Source organism: Mesoplodon densirostris, chromosome 19 (genome assembly GCF_025265405.1).
Source record: "Mesoplodon densirostris isolate mMesDen1 chromosome 19, mMesDen1 primary haplotype, whole genome shotgun sequence".
In the NCBI taxonomy this organism is placed as follows: Eukaryota; Metazoa; Chordata; class Mammalia; order Artiodactyla; family Ziphiidae; genus Mesoplodon; species Mesoplodon densirostris.
Window position 1 is genome coordinate 1,419,656 of NC_082679.1, and position 21,800 is coordinate 1,441,455.

A 21,800-nucleotide genomic window follows, 5' to 3' on the forward strand; every position below is an offset into this window, starting at 1 on the left:
CTCGGGGGGGGGTGTCTGGTCACTTCACTTCTCCACCCCCCACACCAGTTTTGGGGGCTGAAGGAACACCTTCTCTATCCTGACACTTCTGCCCCCCCATAACCACCCCTCCCCCACCCTATTGAGTCCTACTCATACCCCAACCCCATGCTGATGGACAGGAGTATCTTGTCTCTGGGAACCAACATTGACTTTTCTGTAAGTGACCCCATTGATCTACCTATCCTAACCAGTGCTCAGATTCGATTATTATGATTCTCATTTGTGAAAGAAGGTGTGTGCAGCCCAGAGGGGTTGAGGGGCTTCCACAAGGGCTCACTACTGCCAAGCCTTTGATGAGAGTGGTTCCTCTACACACTGCACCCATCCACTGGCTTCCCTCCTGCCCCTCCGAGCAGGGCCTCCATTGTCTGTGTTCTGACCATGAACCACCCACACCTGGTGTCTGCATCTCAACTAGGGTCTCCAGCTTCATTTCCACCTGTGCACATCTCCCAGAAACACCCTCCCACTTGGGAAGTTCTCCACAGGGACAGCAGCACTAAGCCAGGCACTCTGGACATTGGTGTCTCCCCAGGTTTGACATGGGCTCCACCGCCATATGCAGTGATTCGTTTCCAAGGTCCTGTCCATCTTCTTCATAAACCCACGTCAGGATGTCCCTGTTGCCCCATTATGCAGTTGACCCACTCATGTTCTGGGAAGTGTGAGGGACACTGAGAACTAAGAATGTCCACTGTGGCCCTCATGTGGCCTGGTCCCCAAGGCTCTTCCTCCTAACCCCTCTACCCATCATCTCAGTGATCCTCCCCCACCATCACCGAAAAATATGTCACCAAACAATGATTGTTAATCAGCAAGAACTTGCCCACTCTTCTTTGGGACCCACACTTGACCAACCTAACTTAAAAGTTAAGTCTTAATGCAGGCAGACATCTCCAATGAAGACTGTAAAATGGCACTATGAAATCATTATGATTTTAATTGTATTTCTCTCAGGATTCTCGTTCTTTTAAAATTAATTAATTAATTTTTTGGCTGCGTTGGGTCTTCCGTGGCTGTGCCCGGGCTTTCTCTGGTTGCAGCGAGCAGGGGCTACTCTTCGTTGTGGTGTGCGGGCTTCTTATTGTGGTGGCTTCTCTTGTTGCGGAGTGCAGACTCTAGGCATGTGGGCTTCAGTAGTTGTGGCACGCAGGCTGTAGAGTGCAGGCTCAGTAGTTGTGACGCACAGGCTTAGTTGCTCTGCTGCATGTGGGATCTTCCCAGACCAGGGCTCGAACCCATGTCTCCTGCATTGGCAGGTGGATTCTTAACCACTGCACCACTGGGGAAGCCCCATCTCTCAGGATTCTTGATGTTGAGGGTTTTTTTTTTCTCAAAAAATGCTCTTTATTCATTCACATATATTATTGCATTTAATGCTCACTTCATACCCATGAACCGAGGAAGCAGAAAGATAATTCCTTCACAGATGAAGAGTTTGAGATCCATAATAAAGTCCTTCTTCCCAATTAGCAGCGAGTGAACAGAAGATCAAAAACCACCTCTCCTTTCAGCTCTCCAACTTCACCCTTCTTTCTTGAAGACAATGGAGTGTTCCACCCTCATTTTCACATATGTTTATTGTTATTAAAAATTTCTTTAGCAACAAACTTGAAGTATAACCAAAAATCCATACTTCAAAATGTATAGAAATTATATTTACATATAATTTTTCACATTAACTCATTCAAAGTGTAACTCTATTATATTACAGGTGTTGGTTGAAACATCTAGGCATCTTAGCATTTTGTCTTCATATCATGCAAACTAAGTCCTAACCAGGACTTAGTGTGTGTCCTGTCTGGTTAAATTTCTATTCCTATGTTTTGCCTACTTTTATTTTGTGAGATTCGCCTATTTTCTCTTTTTTTTGACAAATAGGAGAGCGGGGAAACAACAAAGACATCTGTGAGATTTCACTCATTCACCAATAATGTGAGTGACTTTTTTTCTGAATGTAATTGTAATTTGGAATACTGAAAGCATAGTTTCTCATGTTTTCCTCAATTTTTTTTACTATGCATGACGTAATGACCACATACATTATACATGTTTAAGATAAATCTGCATTATTAACATATGCTACCTCAGTCCTAAGTCCAAACATTCAATTACACAGTAAATTAAGCCCTGTCTTGTAGTGTTTGCCAATTTCCAACCATAGCCAATGTCACATTGCCAACATAATGTCACCGAACACAGAGTTGGGAAGCATTGCCAGTAGGCCACCATTGTATACTTTTTCCACCTTACAGGTTCAGCAGCAGCAAATAATTTTAGGAATGTAGTTACCATAGTAGAATGATTATAAAGTGACAGGTTTTGCATATTTGTTTTAAAAATCGTTTCCTGGATGTGTAGTTGACTTAGAATAAATTGCAAGTATTTGAAATGTACATTTTGGCATTCTGATACTTGTGCACACCCCTGAAACCAGTTTCCTCCTGCCGTTTTAAATTCATCCTCAACATTAAAATTGCTGTTGCAAGGGACTTCCCTAGTGGTCCAATGTTTAAAAATCCACCTTCCAATGCAGGGGACCTGGGTTGGATCACTGGTCAGGGAACAAAGACCCCATATGCCGTGGGGGCAACTAAGCCCGCGTGCCACAACTAGAGCGGAGCCTGGGCGCAGAAACGAAAAATCCTACATGCCACAACTAACACCCTATGCAGCCAAATAAATAAATAATTTTAAAAAATTACTGATGCAAGAACATATTCTATTTTTGTGATGATTATTTTCAAATGTTTATATAAACGGAATGACTGTTGGATCCTACCCCTATGTTAGATCATTTATCATATCATGCACATTTTTGTACTTGTGTAACATCATGTACGTAGTGGTTTTTAAATGTATAATTCCAAGTATCATGTCATTGAATACATAATTTCTTAGCATGTATTTCTAAAATAAAAGAGCCCTCACATAACTCTGGTAACTTTATTGCCATGAAAGTATTCTAAATATTACTGCATGTCAGCACAACTGGGGACACAGTGTGTTAGATTTTGAATGCTAACAGCCTTCAATGCTGCCTGGACGTACAAGCTCATGTACCACAGCACAAAAGATGTGTGACAGAAATGAAACCTTCTTGGGAAAATAAAATGGGAGGTGCTGACCCAGCATGGCAGGTGTGGCCACACAAACACTCCAGGTAGATTGTGGGACAGGCGTGTGATAGGGATGCTCAACATTGTGGCGTGCGGGCCACACACAGTCACACAGTTCTCCTGGATCCATGTGATGAGGTGGGTGCAGACTGGCTTAGAAAGAATAGCCTCTCCCACATCACTGCAAGTTTGATGATGCACTGATGGTGTTCAGTTCAGGGACTGGGTCACCACCTTGTTACAAGCTGGAGATTCACACCTGTGAGCAGCTTTATCAAGCAAAGGACTTGGGGAGGGGTTTTACAGGGTTTATGTGAGGTGTCAGCCTGCATTCAGCCCTTAGCATTTGGACGAAGGTTTGTCAAGGGTGAGTCCTGAGGAGTTGTGGGCACGTTCTTGCTGATTAGCAATCATTCGGTGATTTATGTTTTTCTGGTGGGTAGGAGGAGCTGTAAGGAGATGGGTGAGGGGGTTAGGAGGAAGAGCCTTGGTTACAGGGAGAGTGCTGCAGTGGACATACTTCGTCCTTCAGGGACCCTCACAGGGTTCGAAATACTTACCAGGACAATTTGTACCCAGGCATATTCTGAAGTGGGTTCATGAAGAACATGGACACGACTTTGGGAACAAATCACTGCATATGGCATACGGTGGAGGTACGTGTCATATTTGGGGCGATGCTGAAGACCCTGTGTGGTTTGTTGGGTTCGTGCTGCTGTCCCTGTGAACAACTTCACAAAAGGAAAGGTGTTTGCAGGTAGATGTACACTGGGGGAGGGGGAGCTGGAGACCATGGTGTGGATGCAGACGTGAGGTGTGGGTAGTTCATGGTCGGGACACAGCTGATGGATTCTGTGCAGGGAGGTGCACAAGAGAAGCCAGTGCACCTGTGCAGTGTAGAGGATGCACTCTCATCAAAGGGATGGCAGCTGAAGGCCATTCTGGAAGTCCCTCAAACTTTCTGAACTGCAGACCCCTCCTTTCACAAATGGGAAAAATAATAATAGATTCTGAGCACTGGGCAGGTTGGGTAGATAAGTGGGGTCATTCACAGGAAAGCCATCAATGTTTGTTCCCAGTGAAAAGATAGTCCTGTCCATCTGCATGGGCTTCAGGGAATGAGCCGGGCTCTTGGGGAGCAGGGGACAGAGGGTGTCAGGATGGACAAGGTGTTCTTTGAGTCCCCAAACCTGCTTGGGGAGTGAAAGAGGACTACAGTGACCAGACTGCTTGTGACCTGAACCAGGTGACCTAACATTGAATCCCAATTCCTAGTCCATTGCTGGGGGTTCACAAGCAGAGCAGAAGATACCCTGTATGTGGGCCACAGTTTCCTCTCAAGAAATGGTCCATTTGCTGCAGGATACATGCCCCTACATCCTCCCACCCTGTTACCACCTAAACTACAACCCCAGTGCCCTCCGTGACCTTTCTGATTCCTGCTCCATCTGAACACCCTGGGTCCCCTCTCACAGTTCCTTGGGTAGGAGATGGGACTTTTCAAATCCCCTTCACAGCATTTGTTCCCTTTGAGCAGCCACAGCAAGGAGCAGAGGCTGCAGAGTCTAGAGACCTCTTCGTGGATTCTGCTGAGTCCCCTGTGGGGTTGTGACCTTGAGGAAGTCCCCTCTCCGCCCTTCCATTTCTTCAGGTCTGAAATGGGGATATTATCAATACCTCCTATGGATTTAGAGGACTGTGGAGGGTACATGTGTGATCCAAGTCCCTCAGTGCCCAGGTGGCTCCCTAGGTGCCGTTTTGGGTGGTGCGTAAGGATCCCCCCAATACTCTGTTCTTGTCTACAGAAAGTAGATTTATGTTTGACTAAAATGGATTTAACAGTGTTAAGGGAAAAATTTATTCTGACACTTGTTAAAATGGTAAGGAATTCTTTATGCAGAACTATCAATATTTTGGATAGGTGTCAAGCTTCTGACCATATAGGTGAAATATTGAGTTCAACTTTAAGACAGCTGAGGATTTAGAGCCAAGTAGTAGAGTGAACAGGTCAGTGGATGGAAAATTACCAACAGAAAACAGGGTAAGGGGTGTTCTTGGTAAACCAACTTAACAATCTTGCCATAGAGGTCAGATATTGAGGATAGGAAATGGGTGTTTGATCAGATATCACTGAGGGAGTTATTCTTACTAAGCAGGCTTTGCAGATTTCTTGATAAAACTTGGCTAAGCAGGCCCTGCAAGGATGGGTCAAAGACCAAGATCCATGGGAAAGAACGCTCAGAGGAGTCTGACTAAAGCTTAGGCAAAGAGAGAGTCTTTTTCAGTCTCTGGTGTTGAAGGAAGTGACCTTTTGTCTTCCAAACAATATAGGTTCATTTTTCATTTGGTTGTTTTTGTTCATTATGGACCAGCTGAGAGGAAATCAAGGTGGCAGTGTAAGAGGACATGAGCTCACTTCTCCACAAGAACACATCAAAAATACATCTACGGTGGAACAATCTTCACTGAAAACTAACTGGAAACTGGCAGAAGGACTTCTGTACAACCAAGGCTCTAATCATCATACACACGTAATCCGGCAGGAAGGGAAGAAAAGCACTGGGGTCTAGAGATGTGGGACTCAGGGGAGAAGGGAGATCACATGGGCAGACACCCACCCTGGGCAGTGAGCTGATCGAGCCACAGACTGGGTGACCCAGTCCTAGGTTCTATGTGGTAGAGGCAAGCCTCCTTACTTGTTGGAGGGCCAGTGGGACAGAGAGAAAGGTTGGAGGAGCCTGGACTCTGTTTGGAAGGAGTGTGCATGCTCCCACCTGGCCCTGGGGCCGGGCAGAAAGAGGTCCGCTTCAGCAGCTGCTGGTTTCCAGTAAGCAGGTTCACCACACACCCCGGCCAGAGCAGAAGAAATGCTCTGGCTCCACTAACTCCATGCCCCACCATGTCGCTGGATCTGGGGCAGTCAAGACCAGGGAAAGACTCCATTTATGGAGGAAGAGGCAACCCGGTCCCAGGGCAGAGCCCAGGTGGGGCTGCGGTGGCCGTTGTGGGAACTTGCTCCACCGGTACATGAGAAGCAGCCCACATCTCTGACGGCAGCTGCTTAGCCGCAACCCACCCACTCCACCAGACATGCAGAGAAACCACACTGGCCCTGCCTTCTCCCTGTGGAGCGGTGCCACAGCAGGGCGGGCGTGGCGGAGGCTGAAGACACTGGTCAGCTGGGAGAGAGTAAGGGGTCTTGTCCCAGAGGCAGGATAATATATGAATAATGGCCCAGCCTGAAGACCAAAGAAAGAGCCCAGAGACAAGGACAGAGACATCAATGGTTGAATGGATGTGGATCTTACTTATCCAGAGCAAGGTCCGTGATAGACACTCCACCATGGTCCAGACACATTAGGTAGGAAGTGGCAGGAGTCTTTTTCACTGTGGAGCAGAGGGAGTTTACCTGATTTAAAGGGAACTGATGTGAGGTTGGCTCATCAGTTCTTACGGAAAGCCGCAGAGGAGTATGCCACACACAGTCCCTTTGATAAACTATCAATGTGAAGAAGTTATGAACTAAAGATTAGAACAATCACTAGGACTTCCTTGGTGGCGCAGTGGTTAAGAATCCGTTTGCCAACGCAGGGGATGTGGGTTCGATCCCTGGTCCGGGAAGATCCCACATGCTGTGCAGCAACTAAGCCCGTGTGCCACAACTACTGAGCCTGCGCTCTGTGACCTGCATCCCTCAACTACTGAAGCCCGCGCCTAGAGCCCATACGCCCCAACAAGAGAAGACATCAGAATGAGAAGCCCTGAGCAGCACAACGAAGAGTAGCCCCCTGCTTGCCGCAATTAGAGAAAAGCTCGTGGGCAGCAATGAACACCCAACACAGCCAAGAGAGAGAGAATGAAAGAAAGAAAAAGAAAAAAGAAAATGAAAGACACACGATCACTAGCTGTGGCTAGAGAAAGAAGGTAGGCATTGACTGATTAGGTCTTATGATTAAGAGAGAAGTTCAGCCATGTGAGTAGGGTGCCGGTGAGTCAGACTTGGTGGAGCGGGCGGTGTAAAAAGAACAACAATACTGACATTTTTGGTGCCTGATTATACCTCAGCGTTTCTCAGTTGGGCACAATCACTGACGATGCAGGCAGGAGAGCCTTTTCTGGGGGACCAAAAGTAGTGCTTTCCCTCTTCTTTAGCTGCCTCAGGCCTGCTGAATATCTCGTCTCCATATTCCCAGTTACGGTCCTGTAGCTTTTTTTTTTTTTTCCTCTGATCATAGCTTACAAAATTACTTTTATCACTTCAGGCTGCATGCATTTCAAGAGCAATAGAATAATGTTTACTTGCTTCTAATTACCAGTGAATGTAAACTTGGGTTGGCTCCAAGGAGTCTGAGATTATGTCCAAACACTTCAGTAATTAGTAGCATTAAAGACTCTTAAAATGCTCTGAAGAATCTCGCCAATTCCCTCAGGGATCCCCCACACCTTAAGAAGGATGGAACCTCCTCCCCGCCTGCTCCCCCGTTGATTTCCCAGCCCTCCGCGCCATTCTACTCGGCTTTTTTCCTGGTGCTTCTAGTCGGGAGCGCCGCTCCTTGAGCCTTTACCCTTACGTTACCCAGAAGAACTGGCGCTAAGGCGAAGTTCATCCAATGAAATTGTAGAAAATGGACATTTCCGGGAGGGGGAACATCAGGGAGGGGACTTCCGGTGTCTTCGTGGCGGACGTTTTGATTGCTGATGAGACTGTGGACCTGGTCAATAGCTCAGCTGTGCGGAGTTGAGAAAGAGGTGAGGGGCCCAGGAGGCGGAAGTGGAGGGTTTATGCGCACCACACAGGGGCGGGTCTTAGGGTCGGGGACGCCGCCGCCGCTTGCGGGGAGTAACCGTGCTGACTCCGACCCGGTCGCTGGACTGTGGCCGCTCCGTTCCGCGCAAAGGCTTCGATGGCGGCGCCTGCGCTGACGGACCCACCTGAGGTAAACGCTGCGGTCTCCGGGTTCTCGCCTGCCCGTTTTCCCACCGAAATACGAACGCCCCGAGTAAGCGGCGCCTGGTCACGTGTGGTCCAGGACAGTGAGGGCTTCAGGGGTGGTTTCTCTATTTCTGACCACCAGTGTATGCGGTGTGAGTGAGGCTTGGAGATGCAACTGAAGCAGGAACATTCCGGGGACGTGTACTCCGTCTTGTTTCTGCGAGGAGCCAAGTATGAGGCCAGGCTGCATCTGGAGTGGTAGCTGAGAGGTTGTACCTTTCTTCTTAGGGCCCTCGGAGCGGTGGAGAGTTTTGAGCAAAGGAAGGACACGATCTGAGTTAGGCTTTAAAAAATTCTCCAAAGCCTGTTCAGTGGAAGAAAAGACTGTAGGTGGGTGATGAGGACTTTGAGGCGGAGGGAAGTTGTGGCTTTTCCAAGGTCACAACTGATAAACGGTAGCACTGGGGACGGAGGCAGGGAGGGGAGACTAGCCAGTGAGCCCGAGGCTACCTGGCTGTGGTACCGCCATGGGGCCAGGGAAGGCCTGAGCCCCTGGAGTACCACCGTGGTCACTCTCTTCTATGGCCTGCTTGTTCTCACAGATTCCCGGGGCTGCCGAAGCACTTTTGGTAAATGGAGGTTGTCCCAATCCCTCACTTGTTTGGACCCCCACGCACACATTCTCTGTGTTTGAGGTGTCTTAGGGCTCTTCACCTGCCATTCTACTAGCTTTTTGGTTTGGGGACCTTGGAGAACCTCATGCTCTGGGTACTGAGTGCAGGCCCAGAGGTTCTATGGAGGGAGTATGGAAGGTTACTCCAGAACCCACACCAGTATGTGGAAGTACTTTGAGGTAAGGTTGAGTTGGTTTAGGTAAGTGCAGGTCTCCTTTATTTTCTGGTGAGAATAAACAGCACAGAAGAGCAGGATTTCGGCTTCAGATGACTGCCTGTGTGTTCTGGAGGCAGTGCGAGGTTCAGATCAGAGGAGGGAGGTTTTCTCCCCCAGGTCTCAAGTGGCTCCATCTCATTGGGCAGTAGGGGAAATGTGTGGGAAGTTGGATTGTGGGTTTTCAGGAGTGAGACCGTTCATGGTTTTATTTGTCCCTGTTATACCAGGGCAGTGTGACCTTTGAGGATGTGGCCGTGTACTTCTCCTGGGAGGAATGGTGTCTGCTTGATGAGGTTCAGATACACCTGTACCTTGATGTCATGCTGGAGAACTTTGCCCTTGTTTGCATGCTGGGTAAGGCCCTCACACCCACCCCTATCCTCTGAGCTAGGTTCTTCCTTTCTTCTCTTCCTCAAGGGCAGCTCTGTCCTTCTCATCTGGAACATGGGCACTGCTTTCTTCTTAAATTCCTTGGTTATGTGCTGTGGTTACTATGGCTAGGCAGAGTGCATCCCTAATCCTTAGTGCCCGAACAGCAGTAGCCCCAAAGTTGCAGCTAAGGATTCAGGGTCAGTAGTCTTTTTTTGTTGATTGTTTTTAGTTTTATTGAAGTATTGTTGATTTACAATTTTGTTTTAATTTCTGCTGTACAGTAGGTCCCTGGTTATCCATTTATAATACAGCAGTGTGTACATGTCAATTCCAAACTCCCTAACTATCCATCCCCTTCACCCTTCCCCCCTGGCAACCACAAGTTCATTCTCTAAGTCCGTGAGTCTGTTTCTGTTGTCTAAATAAGTTTATCAGTTTTTTTTAGATTCTGCATATAATCGATAACATACGTTATTTGTCTTTGTCTTTGTGACTTACTTCACTCAGTATGATAATCTCTAGGTCCATCCATGCTGCTGTGAATGGCATTATTTCATTCGTTTCAATGGCTGAGTAATTTTCCGTGGTATATAAACACCACATTTTCTTTATCCATTCAACTGTCTATGGACATTAGGTTGCTTCCGTGTCTTGGCTATTGTAAACAGTGCTGCATTGACCATTGTGGTGCATGTATCCTTTCAAACCATGTTTTTCTCTGGATATATGGCAAGGAATGGGATTGCTGGGATATATGGTAACTCTATTTTTCGGTTTTTGAGGAACCTCCATACTGTTCTCCATAGTGGCTGTACCAATTTACAGTCCCAGCAGCAGTGTAAGAGGTTTCCTTTTTCTCCACACCCTCTCCAACACTTGTTATTTGTAGATTTTTAAATGATGGCCATTCTGACTGGTGTGAGGTGGTACCTCATTGTAGTGAATAGTTTTGATTTGCATTTCTCTGATAATTAGCAATGATGAGCATCTTTTCATGTGCCTATTGCCCATCTGCGTTTTTGCTTTGGAGAAATGTCTATTTAGGTCTTCTGGGTTGTTTGTTTTTTGTTATTGAGTTGTATAGCTGTTTAGATATTCTGGAAAATTAAGCCCTTTTCAGTTACATTATTTGGCAATAGGTTATCTTTTTGTTTGGCTTATGATTTCCTTTGCTCTGCCAGAGCTTATAAGTTTGATGAGGTCCCATTTGTTTATTTTTGCTATTATTTCTGTTGCCTTGTTAGGGTCAGTAGTCTTCCCCTCTGCCTGATGGTAGATCCCTCCTTCTTTGCTCCTTCTATGGCCAAGTGACTGTCCAAATTAATGGTACCCAGGTGTTGCTGCATTTTGGTACCTGACATTTTTTTGTGTGACTGTGTGACAGTATTGTCACTGATGTGGTCACTACTACAACAGACCATGAAGTGTGGCTGCAAGACACTTTTTCAAGGTTCCAGTTTCTCTGTTATTTTTTCTTTCTTTCTTTCTTTCTTTTTAATTAATTAATTAATTTATTTTGGTTGTGCCGGGTCTTAGTTGTCACAGGCGGGCTCCCTAGCTGTGGCTTGCAGGCTCCTTAGTTGCTTCTTGCAGGCTCCTTAGTTGCACCACACAGGCTACTTAGTTGTGGCATGCAAACTCTTAGTTGCGGCATGCATGTGGGATCTAGTTCCCTAACCAGGGATCGATCCCCGGCCCCATGCATTGGGAGCACGGAGTCTTAACCACTGCACCACCCGGGAAGTCCCAGAATCTGTTATTTCCTGTTTTTTGTTTTGTTTTGTTTTGCCCTCACTGAGGGGCATGCAGAATCTTGCTTCCCCAAGAAGTGATGATCAGGGATCGAACCTGCACCCCCTGCAGTGACAGCGTGCAGTCTTAACCACTGGACCGCCAGGGAAGTCCCTGTTATTTTCTGTTCTTTTGATCATAGCCATCCTAATGGGTGTGAAATGGTATATCTTTCCCATTTCAATTACATCCCTTCTGGTGTGCTTATTGGCCATTTGTATATCTTTAGAAAAATATCTGTTCAAGTCCTTTTTATTAATTAATCAGGTTGGTTTTTTGGTTGTTGTTGAATTACAGATTTATCCATAGATTCTGGATATTAATCCCTTGTTTTTGGTTTTGTTTTGGGGGTTGAGCTATTTTTATTTTATTGATTGATTGATTGATTGATTGATTGGCTGCATTGGGTCTTCTGTTGCTGCGCGCGGGCTTTCTCTAGTTGCAGTGAGCGGGGGTTCCTCTTCATTGCATTTCATGGGCTTCTCATTGCAGTGGCTTCTCTTGTTGCAGAGCACAGGCTCTAGGCACGCAGTCTTCAGTAGTTGTAGCACATGGGCTTCAGTAGTTGTGGCTCACGGGCTCAAGAGCGCAGGCTCAGTAGTTGTGGCATGCGGGTTTAGTTGCTCCGCGTTATGTGGGATATTCCTGGACCAGGGCTCGAACCCATGTCCCCTGCATTGGCAGGCGGATTCTTAACCACTGTGCCACCAGGGAAGCAATTAATCCCTTTTTGTATACGTGTTTTGGAAATGTTTTCTCCCAATCTGTGGTTTATTTCTTACTGTGTTTATAGTGTCCTTTGATGTTAAAATGTTTTTCATTTTTTTCTGTTTTCCCCCGCAGCTTTCTTGAGTTATAATCGACACATAAGATTGTGTAAATTAAGGTATGAGACCAAAATTGTTCATTTTTATGAGGTCTGGTTTGTGTATTTTTCGTTTTGTTGCTTTTGCCTTTGTTGTCAAAGGCAAGAAATCATGACTGAATCCAACATTTTGAAGCTTTTCTTGTTTATTTTTTCATAGAATTTTTTAGTGTTAGCTCTTACATTTAGGCCTTTAATATATTTTGAGGCCTTTGTTTAGTCCTATAGTTTAGGCCTTTGAGATATATATTACGTTTAGGCCTTTGAATTTTTGTGTATGGTGTTAGGTAAGGTTCTAATTTTATTTTGCATGTGGGTATCTGGTTTTCCTAGCACCGTTTGTTGAAAAGGCTGTCCTTATTTAGTGGAAACCATCCTCTTGTTAGTAATTATTGCATCATATATTTGAGGGCTGATTTTTAGACACTCTAGTCTCTGTTCTATTCCATTGGAGTATATATCTGTCTTTATGCCAGTAGCACTTTATGCTGTTTTGCTTACTGTAGCTGTGCAAGAAAGTTTGAATTCATGAGTTGTAAATCCTTCAACTTTGTTGTTTTTCACAATTGCTTTGGCTGTATCGAATCCCTTGAGAATCTATGTGATTTTGAGTCTGAGTTCTTCTGTTTCTTGAAGGCGTTATTGTTTTTGATAGGAATTGCATTGAATTAAAAAATCCCCCATCTGAGTGTTAAAATTGATGAACCTTCACGAACACATCATTATCACTCAAAATCTAAAGTTTGCGATAGCGTTCACTCGTGGTGTTGTACATTCTGTGGGCTTTGATAAATGTATAATGACATGTATTCACTGTTATAGTATCATACAGAATGTGTTCAATTTTCAACTAAAAATTCTCCGTGCCCCACCTGTTCATCCCTTCTTCCCCCGTACTCCTTGGTATCCCCTGATTACTTTTTTAGTCTGTCATTAGTTTCCCCTTTTTGAGAATGTCATATCCTTGGACTCATAAAGTATGTAGCCTTTCCATCTTCGCTTCTTTCACACAGTAATACGCATTTAAGTTTTCTGCATGTTTTTTCATGACTTGATAGCTCATTGCAGTTTAGCTGTAAATAATGTTGCTGTTCTCTGGATGTATCATGTTTATCCATTCATCTACTGAAGGACTTCTTGATTACTTTCAAGTTTTGAAAGCTGTGAATAAAGCTACTGTAATGATCTGTTTGAAGGTTTTTGTGTGGATGTCCATTTTCAACTCCTTTGTCTAACTACCACGGAGTACAATTGCTGGAAGATGTAAGATTATGTTCAGTTTAGTAAGAAACTACCAAACTGCCCTTCATAGTGGACTCTACCATTAAGCATTCCAGTTGGCAATGAATGAAATTCCTGTTGCTCCACACCCTTGCCAGGATTTGGTGTTGTCAGTGTTTGGATTTTGGTCATTTTTTTAGGTATGTATTGGTATCTACACTTTTTAAATAATTCATTTATTTTATTTTTATTTATTTTTGGCTGCATTGGATCTTTGTTGCTGTGCATGGGCTTTCTCTAGTTGTGGCAAGCGGGGGCTACCCTTTGTTACAGTGCGCAGGCTTCTCATTACGGTGGCTTCTCTTGTTGCGGAGCACGGGCTCTAGGTGCACAGGCTTTAGTAGTTGCAGCATGCAAGCTCAGTAGTTGTGGCTTGCCCTTCTAGAGCGCAGGCTCAGTAGTTGTGGCACATGGGCTTAGTTGCTCCGCGGCATGTGAGATTTTCCCGTACTAGGGCTTGAACCCGTGTCCCCTGCGTTGGCAGGCGGATTCTTAACCACTGCGCCACCATGGAAGCCCTGGTATCTGCTTTTGAGTTTAATTTGTATTTCCTTGCATCATTGTATATGCTAAGTTTTCATGTGGATGTCTTCTTTTAATGAGGTGTCTGTTAAGGTGTTTTGCTCATTTTGTATTTGGGTTGTTGTTTTCATACTGAATTTTAAGGGTTCTTTGTACTTAACTTTTAGGCCCATGATCCATTTTGAGTTAATTTTTTGTGAAGGGTGTAAGGTTTGTGTCTAGAATTCATTTCTTGGCATGTGGTGTTCGGTTGTTCCAGTACTATTTATTCAAAAGACTTCATTTTTCTCCTTTGTATTGCACTTGCTCACGTGTCAGCGGTCTGATGAGTGTATTTCTGTGGCTCTGTTTCTGCGCTCGCAATACTGTTCATTGATCAGTTTCTCTATCCTTTCAACAGTACCACACTGGTTTGATTACTTCTTTTTTTTTTTTTTTTTTTTTTGCCTGCTAGGCCTCTTGTAGGATCTTAGTTCCCCAACTGGGGATTGAACCCCTGGCCCTCAGTAGTGAAAGCGCGGAGTCCTAACCAAGGGGCCACCAGGGAATTCCCAGGCTTGATTACTTTAGATACTAAGTCTTATTTTACTTTTTCTTTCTTTCTTTCTTTGTTTTTGTTTTTTTTTTAAGATACTAAGACTTGAAGTTGAGTAGTGTCAGTCTGCAACCTTTGTTCTTCAGTATGGTGTTGGCTATTCTAGTACTTTTGCCTCTGTGTATAAACTTTAGGATCAATTTATTTATATCCACAAAATTACTTGCTGGGATTATGATTTGGATTGCATTGAAACTATAGGTAAAGTTGGGAAGAACTGACATCTTGACTGTATTGGGTCTTCCTATTTATGAACGTGAAATATCTTTCCATTTATTTAGTTCTTTGATTTCTTCATCACAGTTTTATAGTTTACCTCATGTATATCTTGTACATGTCTTGGTAGATTTATAACTAAGTATTTCTTCCTTTCTCTCTCCATTTGTTCGGGGGTGGGGGTATTAATGTACATGGTCTTGTGTTTTTAATTTCACATTTCACTTGTTTATTCCTGATGTATAGGAAAGTGATTGACTTTTGTATCTTATCCTGTATGCTGAAACTTTGCTATAATTGCTTCCTAGTTTCAGGATTTTTTGTTGTTGTTGTTGCTCTGTGTTTTGGTTTTTACATAGCTGGTTATATCATCTGTAAATGAAGGCAGTTTGATTCCTTCCTTCCTGATCAGTATAACTTTAATACAACTTTCTCTTCTCATTGCATTAGTTATGACTTATAGTGTGAAGTCGAAAGTGAGTTGTAAGAGGGAACATCCTTGCTTTCTTCATCTTACTGGGAATGTTTCTAGTTTTTCTCTAGTAAATATGATGATAGCTGTAGAGTTTTATTTAGATTATCAAGTTGAAGTTTTTTTCTATTTTTAGATTACTAGGAAATGGAGATTTTGATCATGAATGGGTGTTGGATTTTCTCAAATCCCCCCCCCCCCACATCTGTTGATGAGATCATGATTGGTGGATTTTTTTTTTTTTTTTTGGCTGCACCACAGCTAGCAGTGTCCTAGTTCCCTGATCAGGGATTGAACCCAGGCTAAAGGAGTGAAAGTACCGAGTCCTCACCACTGGACTGCCAGGGAATTCCAGCAGGTTTGTATTTCAAGTGGGTTTCTGGACTTCCCTGGATTGCATAGGGGTTAAGAATCCACCTGCCAATGCAGGAGATTTGGGTTTGAACTCTGGTCCGGGAAGATCCCACATGCTGTGGAGCAATTAAGCCCATGCGCCACAACTACTGAAGCTGGCATGCATAGAGGCCGTGCTACACCACAAGAGAAGCCACCGCAATGAGAAGCCCACGTACCACAACAATAGAGTAGCCCCCTCTCGCTGTAACTAGAGAAAGCCCACACGCAGCAACAAATACCCAATGCAGCCAAAAATAAATTAAAAATTAGGGCTTCCCTGGTGGCTCAGTGGTTAAGAATCCATGTGCCAATGCAGGGGACATGGATTCGAGCCCTGTTCCAGGAAGATCCCACATGCTGCGGAGCAACTAAGCCCGTGCACCACAACTGCTGAATCTGCACTCTAGAGCCCGAGAACCACAACTCCTGAGCCTGTGTGCCACAACTACTGAAGCCCCTGCACCTAGAGTCCGAGCTCTGCAAGAAGAGAAGTCAGTGCAGTGAGAAGCCCGTGCACCACTACGAAGATTAGCCCCTGCTCGCCGCAACTAGAGAAAGCTGCGCACAGCAACAAAGACCCAATGCAGCCAAAAATAAATAATAAGTAAATTAAAATTTTTTCTTAAATTAAAAAAAAATCCACAATGAGATACCACCTGACACATGTTATAATGTCTGTTATGATAAAGACAAGAAATAAGTGTTGGTGAAGTTGTGGAGAAAAGGGACCCCTTGTGCACTGTTGGTGGGAATGTACATTGTTGCAACTACTGTGGAAAACAGTATGGAGAATCCTTACAAAATTAAAAAGGAAACTTCCGTATGGTCCAGCAATTCCACCACTGTGTATTTATCCACAGGGAGTGAAATTATCACGTCAAAAAGGTATCTGTACCTCATGTTTATTGCAGCATTATTTACCATATTCAAGAGATGGAAACAACCTAAGTGTCTACTGATGGATGAGTGGATCTAACAAACATGTGGTATATGTGGCATATTATTCAATATTATACAACCATAAAGAAAGATGGAAATCTTGTCATTTGCCTCAACATGGATAGACCTTGAGGACATTATGCTAAGTGAAATAAGTCAGAGAGAGAAAAACAAATCCACTTGTCCCACTGTTTCCACGGAGGACTGGTTCCAGGAGCCCCTGCATATACTGAAATCTGTGGATGCTGAAGTCCCATAGTCAGCGCTCTGATTCTGAAGTTTTCCCATTTGTGGATTCATCCAACTACAGATCATGTGATCCTGTGTATATTTGTTGAAAAATATCCATGTACAAGTGGACCCAAGCAGTTCTAACCCATGTTGTTCCAGGTTTAACTGTACAACATGAGTATACTTACATGTTGAATCTTTAAAACAAGAACAACACCAAACTCAGATACAGACAAAGGATTAGTGATTGCCAGAGTGGGGCAAGGTGGTTAGATGAAGTGAGTGAAGGGTGTCAGAAGTTACAGACTTCTAGTTATAAGATGAGTAAGTCCTGGGGATATAGTGTACATACAGCATAGTGACTCTAGTTAACAAAACTGTATTGTACATTTAGAAGTTTCCAAAGGGTAGATCTTAGAAGTTCTCATCAGGAGAAAAAAAAATGTAATTATGTATGTTAACTAAACTTATTGTGGTACTCATAGTAGTGTATACATAAATTGTGTTGGACAACTTAAAGAAATACAATGTCCCATGTCAGTTTTATGTCAGTGAAAGTTTTTTATTCTCTTATGGTCTTCCTTTCTCTATGAAACCCAAATTTGTGATCTATGTCATTTTTTCTCTCTGAAGAACTCCTTTTAATATAGTCCCACAACTTTTCTGTGTCTAAGAACGTGTTTATTTCATCATCAGTGTTGAAGATTTATGTTGCTGGTTACCAAATTCTAGGTTGGTGATGTCTCCTCTCTCTTCCCACTTTGAATATTTTACTCCATTCAGTTCTTATTTCCCTGAGTTCTGAGGAGAATTCAAATGTAATTGTTTTTTTTGGCTCCTCTTGGGAAAGGTGTTGATTCCTTTAGCCTCTTTTAGGTTGTTTTTTTTTCCTACATTTGAATGTGGTAAGCCTAAAGATGTAGTGTTTTTGGCATTAAACCTGCCTCATGTTCCCTGAGCTTTCTGGATCTGTTGGTTGGTGTCTGACATCATTTTGTTAGAAATTCTCCATCATTATTCCCTCAGTTATTTCTTCCGTTTCTTTTTTTCATTCTGTTTGAGATGTTTCCATATGTGTGTGTTAAATTTTTTGTAGCTCTCCCACGCATGTTGTATATTCCGGTATTTTTTTATTATTATTTTTTCTCATTTTTCAGTTCACTTTTCAGTTTTGGAAGTTTCTCCTAAGAGAACATGAAGCTTAAAGATTCTTTCCTTAGCTGTATGCAGGGTATGAATAAGCCCATCACATCATTCTTAATTTCTGTTATAGTGTACTTGATCTTTAGCATTTCTTTTTGGTCCATTGTTAGAATTTTCATCTCTCAGCTTACATGTCCCGTCTGGCATTGTATGCCGGCTGCTTTATCCATTAGTAGACATTAATTAGCATATTAGTCATAATTATTTTATATTCCCAGTGTGATCGTTCACACATCCCTGTGATATCTGATTTTGATTCTGAAGCTTTGTCTTTTCAAACTGTTTTGTGGGACACTGCAGATCTTCAGAAGACGCCATGGTTGCAAAGAGTTAGATCAATTAGATTCTGCCAGTACAATAGTTGTTTAGGTGGGGAGATACATTCCTAACATTTTGTACTCCATCCACTGCATATCCTTCCCTCTGGCTCCACCGGATGTTCTTTTTTTTTCGGCCATGCTGCATGGCATGCCCAACCAAGAATTAAAGCTGTGCCTCCTGCATTAGAAACAAAGAGTTTTAACCACTGTACCATCAGGAAAGTCCTTCCACCAGACATTCTTTATATAATATTTAAATATTGTGTATTGTGTACTGAGTTCCTCTGGACCAGTGTTGGCTATTCAGCCATCCTGACTATCTTAGGACTTGTATCATTTGTTTCCCGTGTAGTTGGTCAGATCAGGATGGAGAGTCCTTAGGGCTTTACAGGATGGACATGACTCTGGTTTCAGCAAAAAGCCTCAGAGGTAGCCTGATTACGATGAATGGCAGCTGAGATAGGCCATGATATCAGGGCTGTGTTCCAGTCATATCAGGAAGTATGAATTCCTTGTGACCAGTGTTTTAGTGCCACTGTCAGTGGCTGCAACGCACTTCTCTTGACTTTCTCCATTCGTGACGTTCTGCCAACTTGCCATTTCTACTACTTCCCATTTTTAGTATGACTACGGCCTCGGATTCATTCTCTAACACCTCTCTAAACCACTTACCTCATGGGGTCTTTACACTGCTTTTCCCATAGTACCTACTGACACTGCTTGTGTTCTCAACATAAGGAATCCTTTAATATTTCTTGAATGCCAGTGACCTGTTTGCAGTCAGATTTTTGGAGGTCTGGACATACACTTCTGTACACTACCACAGGTCACCAGGAGATGGGGTCCTGTTAAAAGCCATTGACAGAGGAGTGAATTATAGAAGACGCCTATCGCCTTGGGCCACATCCATTCCTTGTGTCCTGTACTTGGTGAGAGCAGCTGCTTCTCATTTTGACCCCAAATTCATTTCCTGAGTACGATCCTGTGGACTGGTTCTTTCACTTGTCCAATGTAGAATTGTGATGGCCTTACTCCCCCCAATAAAGTCAACATGAACTTCACCATCACTTCTTTGTTTTCAGGTTCTTTTCCTGGAGTTGAGGATGAAGAGATGCCTTCTGAACAGAGTGTATCTTAAGAAGGAGTGTCACAGATGAGGACCCCCAGGGCAGGTTTGTCTCCTGAGAAGACACAGCCCTGTAAGATGTGCATAGCAGTCTTGAGAGACATTTTGCACTTGGCTGAAGGGCAAGGAACAAATACAGAGCAGAAAGCACACACATGTGTGGCATGTGGGAAACAGTTCTATTTCACTGCAAACCTTCAAGAGCACCAGAAGCAGCACATTAGAGAGAATCCCGTACGATATGGTATGCAGAGACCCTCATTTTGGAAAAGCTGCCCAATCCACACAATAGGGAACCTGCTTACCTACATGGAGATTGGGAATGACTTCGTGGCCAAAATGGGAGTTCAGCCACAGGCCACTAATATCAGGAAGAAACGAAACAACAGTAAGGAGTGTGAAGCTGTTTTTCACAGTGGAAAAGGTCATCACAGCTGGGGAGAAGGTGAGAAAGCCTCCAGCCACACAGAAATACTTGTTCAGGATGAGAGAGTCCTTACTAGTGTAGGGTTTTGTGAGTGCAGCAAATGTGGGAAAGCCTGCACCCAAACATGTAACTTTATTCAGCATGAGCAAGTTCACACTGGAGAAAGGCCTTATGAATGCAGCCATTGTAGAAATTATTTTAGCCACAAATCTGGTCCCCTTGGACATCAGAGAGTTAACTGTGGAGGAACACTCTGCGACTGCAGTGAATGTGGGAGATCCTTTAGCCTAAGGAAGTACCTCAGAGCACCTAGGAAATTCCACAGTGGAGAAAAGGCTTATGAATGCAAGGAATATGCTAAACCTTTCATCCAAAAATGCATGTTAATTGAGCATCAGAGAGTTCACACTGGAGAAAAACCTTATCAATGCACCCCGTGTGGAAAATCTTTTGCCCACAAATCCAATTTCCTTGCACATCAGAGAGTTCACACTGGAGAAAAGCCTTACGAGTGCAGTGAATGTGGGAAATCTTTTGTTGCTAGGAGTAGCCCCTGGTATCATCAGAGTTCACAGTGGAGAAAGGCGTTATGAGTGCAGTGAATGTGGGAAATCTTTTACTGCTAGGTTGATCTTTCATGATCATCAAAGAGTTCACAGTGGAGAGAGGCTATATAAATGTAGTGAATGTGGGAAATCTTTTTCTGCTAAGACTAACCTGTATTATCATCAGAGAGTTCATACTGGAGAAGGGCCTTATTAGTGCAGTGATTGTGGGAAATCAGTTGTTGCTAAGAGTGGCCTCCAGTATCATCAGAGAGTTCACAATGGAGAAAGGCCTTATGAATGCAGGGAATGTGGGAAATCTTTTACTGCTAGGTCAGGCCTTCATGATCATCAGAAAGTTCACAGTGGAGAAAAGCCTTATAAATGCAGGGAATGTGGGAAATGTTTTACTGGTAACTCTAGCCTTCTTCGTCATCAGAGATTTCACAGTGGAGAAAGGCCTTATGAGTGCAGTGAATGTGGGCAGTCTTTTACTAGTCGATCCTCTCTCTATGATCATCACAGAGTTCACACTGGAGAAAGTCCTTATGGGTGCACTGAATGTGGGAAAGCCTTTAAGCAAAGACAGCTCCTCTGCATCCATAGGAAAACCCACATTGGAGAAAAGCCTTTTGAGTGCAAGGAATGTGGTAAATCTTTCACCCAACGGTGCCACTTGATTAAACATCAGAGAGTTCACACTGAAGAAAGGGACTTATGAATATTGCGAACGTGGCCCGCAGTGACATTGAAGGAGTCTGGGTGGTAAGAGACTGAGAAGAACCCATGCAGCTAATGGACCCTTTCTAGAGAGGAAACTGAGACACAGAGATGATGTGTCATCTGTCTGTGATCTCCCAGAAATGGACACGGATCTTGGCTTCAATGCCAGGTTGCCTGGTTCAGGAGATCAGGAGTCTGGTCACTTCACTCCTCCCCTGCCCCCCACCCCCAGGTTTGGGGACTGAAAGAACACCTTGTCCATCATGACATTTCTGTGCCCTGACCCCCACACCAGGAGCCCTGCTCATACCCCAGCCCCATGCTGATGGACAGGATTATCTTTTCTCTGGGAACCAATATTGATGACTTTCCTGTGACTGACTCCATTTATCTACCCAACCAATCCAATGTTGTGATTCAGTTGTTATTATTGGCATTTGTGAAAGAAGGGGTGTCCAGCTCAGAGATGTTGAAGGACTTCCACAAGGGCTCACTAATGCCAGGCCTTTGATGAGAGTGGTTCCTCTACACACTGCACCCGCCCACTGTCTTCTCTCCTGCCCCTCCGAGCGGGGCCTCCACTTGCTGTGTCCTGACCGTGAACTACCCACATCTGACATCTGCACCACTACCAGGGTCTCCAGCTTCATTTCCACCTGTGCATATCTGCTGGAAACACCCTCCCGCTTGGGAAGTTCTCCACAGGGACAGCAGCACTAAGCCAGGCACTCTGGACATTGGTGTCTCCCCAGGTTTGACACGGGCTCCACCGCCATATGCAGTGATTCGTT

General features: G+C 44.1%; 1 protein-coding gene across 1 annotated transcript; it reads left to right on the forward strand.

Moving 5' to 3' along the window:
* Positions 1-8,065: 8,065 nt before the first annotated feature.
* Positions 8,066-21,399, forward strand: LOC132480649 (zinc finger protein 211-like). Its single transcript, XM_060085030.1, is given in 5 exon segments — positions 8,066-8,161; positions 9,213-9,339; positions 19,271-19,974; positions 20,140-20,297; positions 20,368-21,399. Coding segments are annotated over 5 exon segments (1,725 nt in total). The 3' UTR covers positions 21,008-21,399.
* The last annotated feature ends 401 nt before the right edge of the window (positions 21,400-21,800 follow it).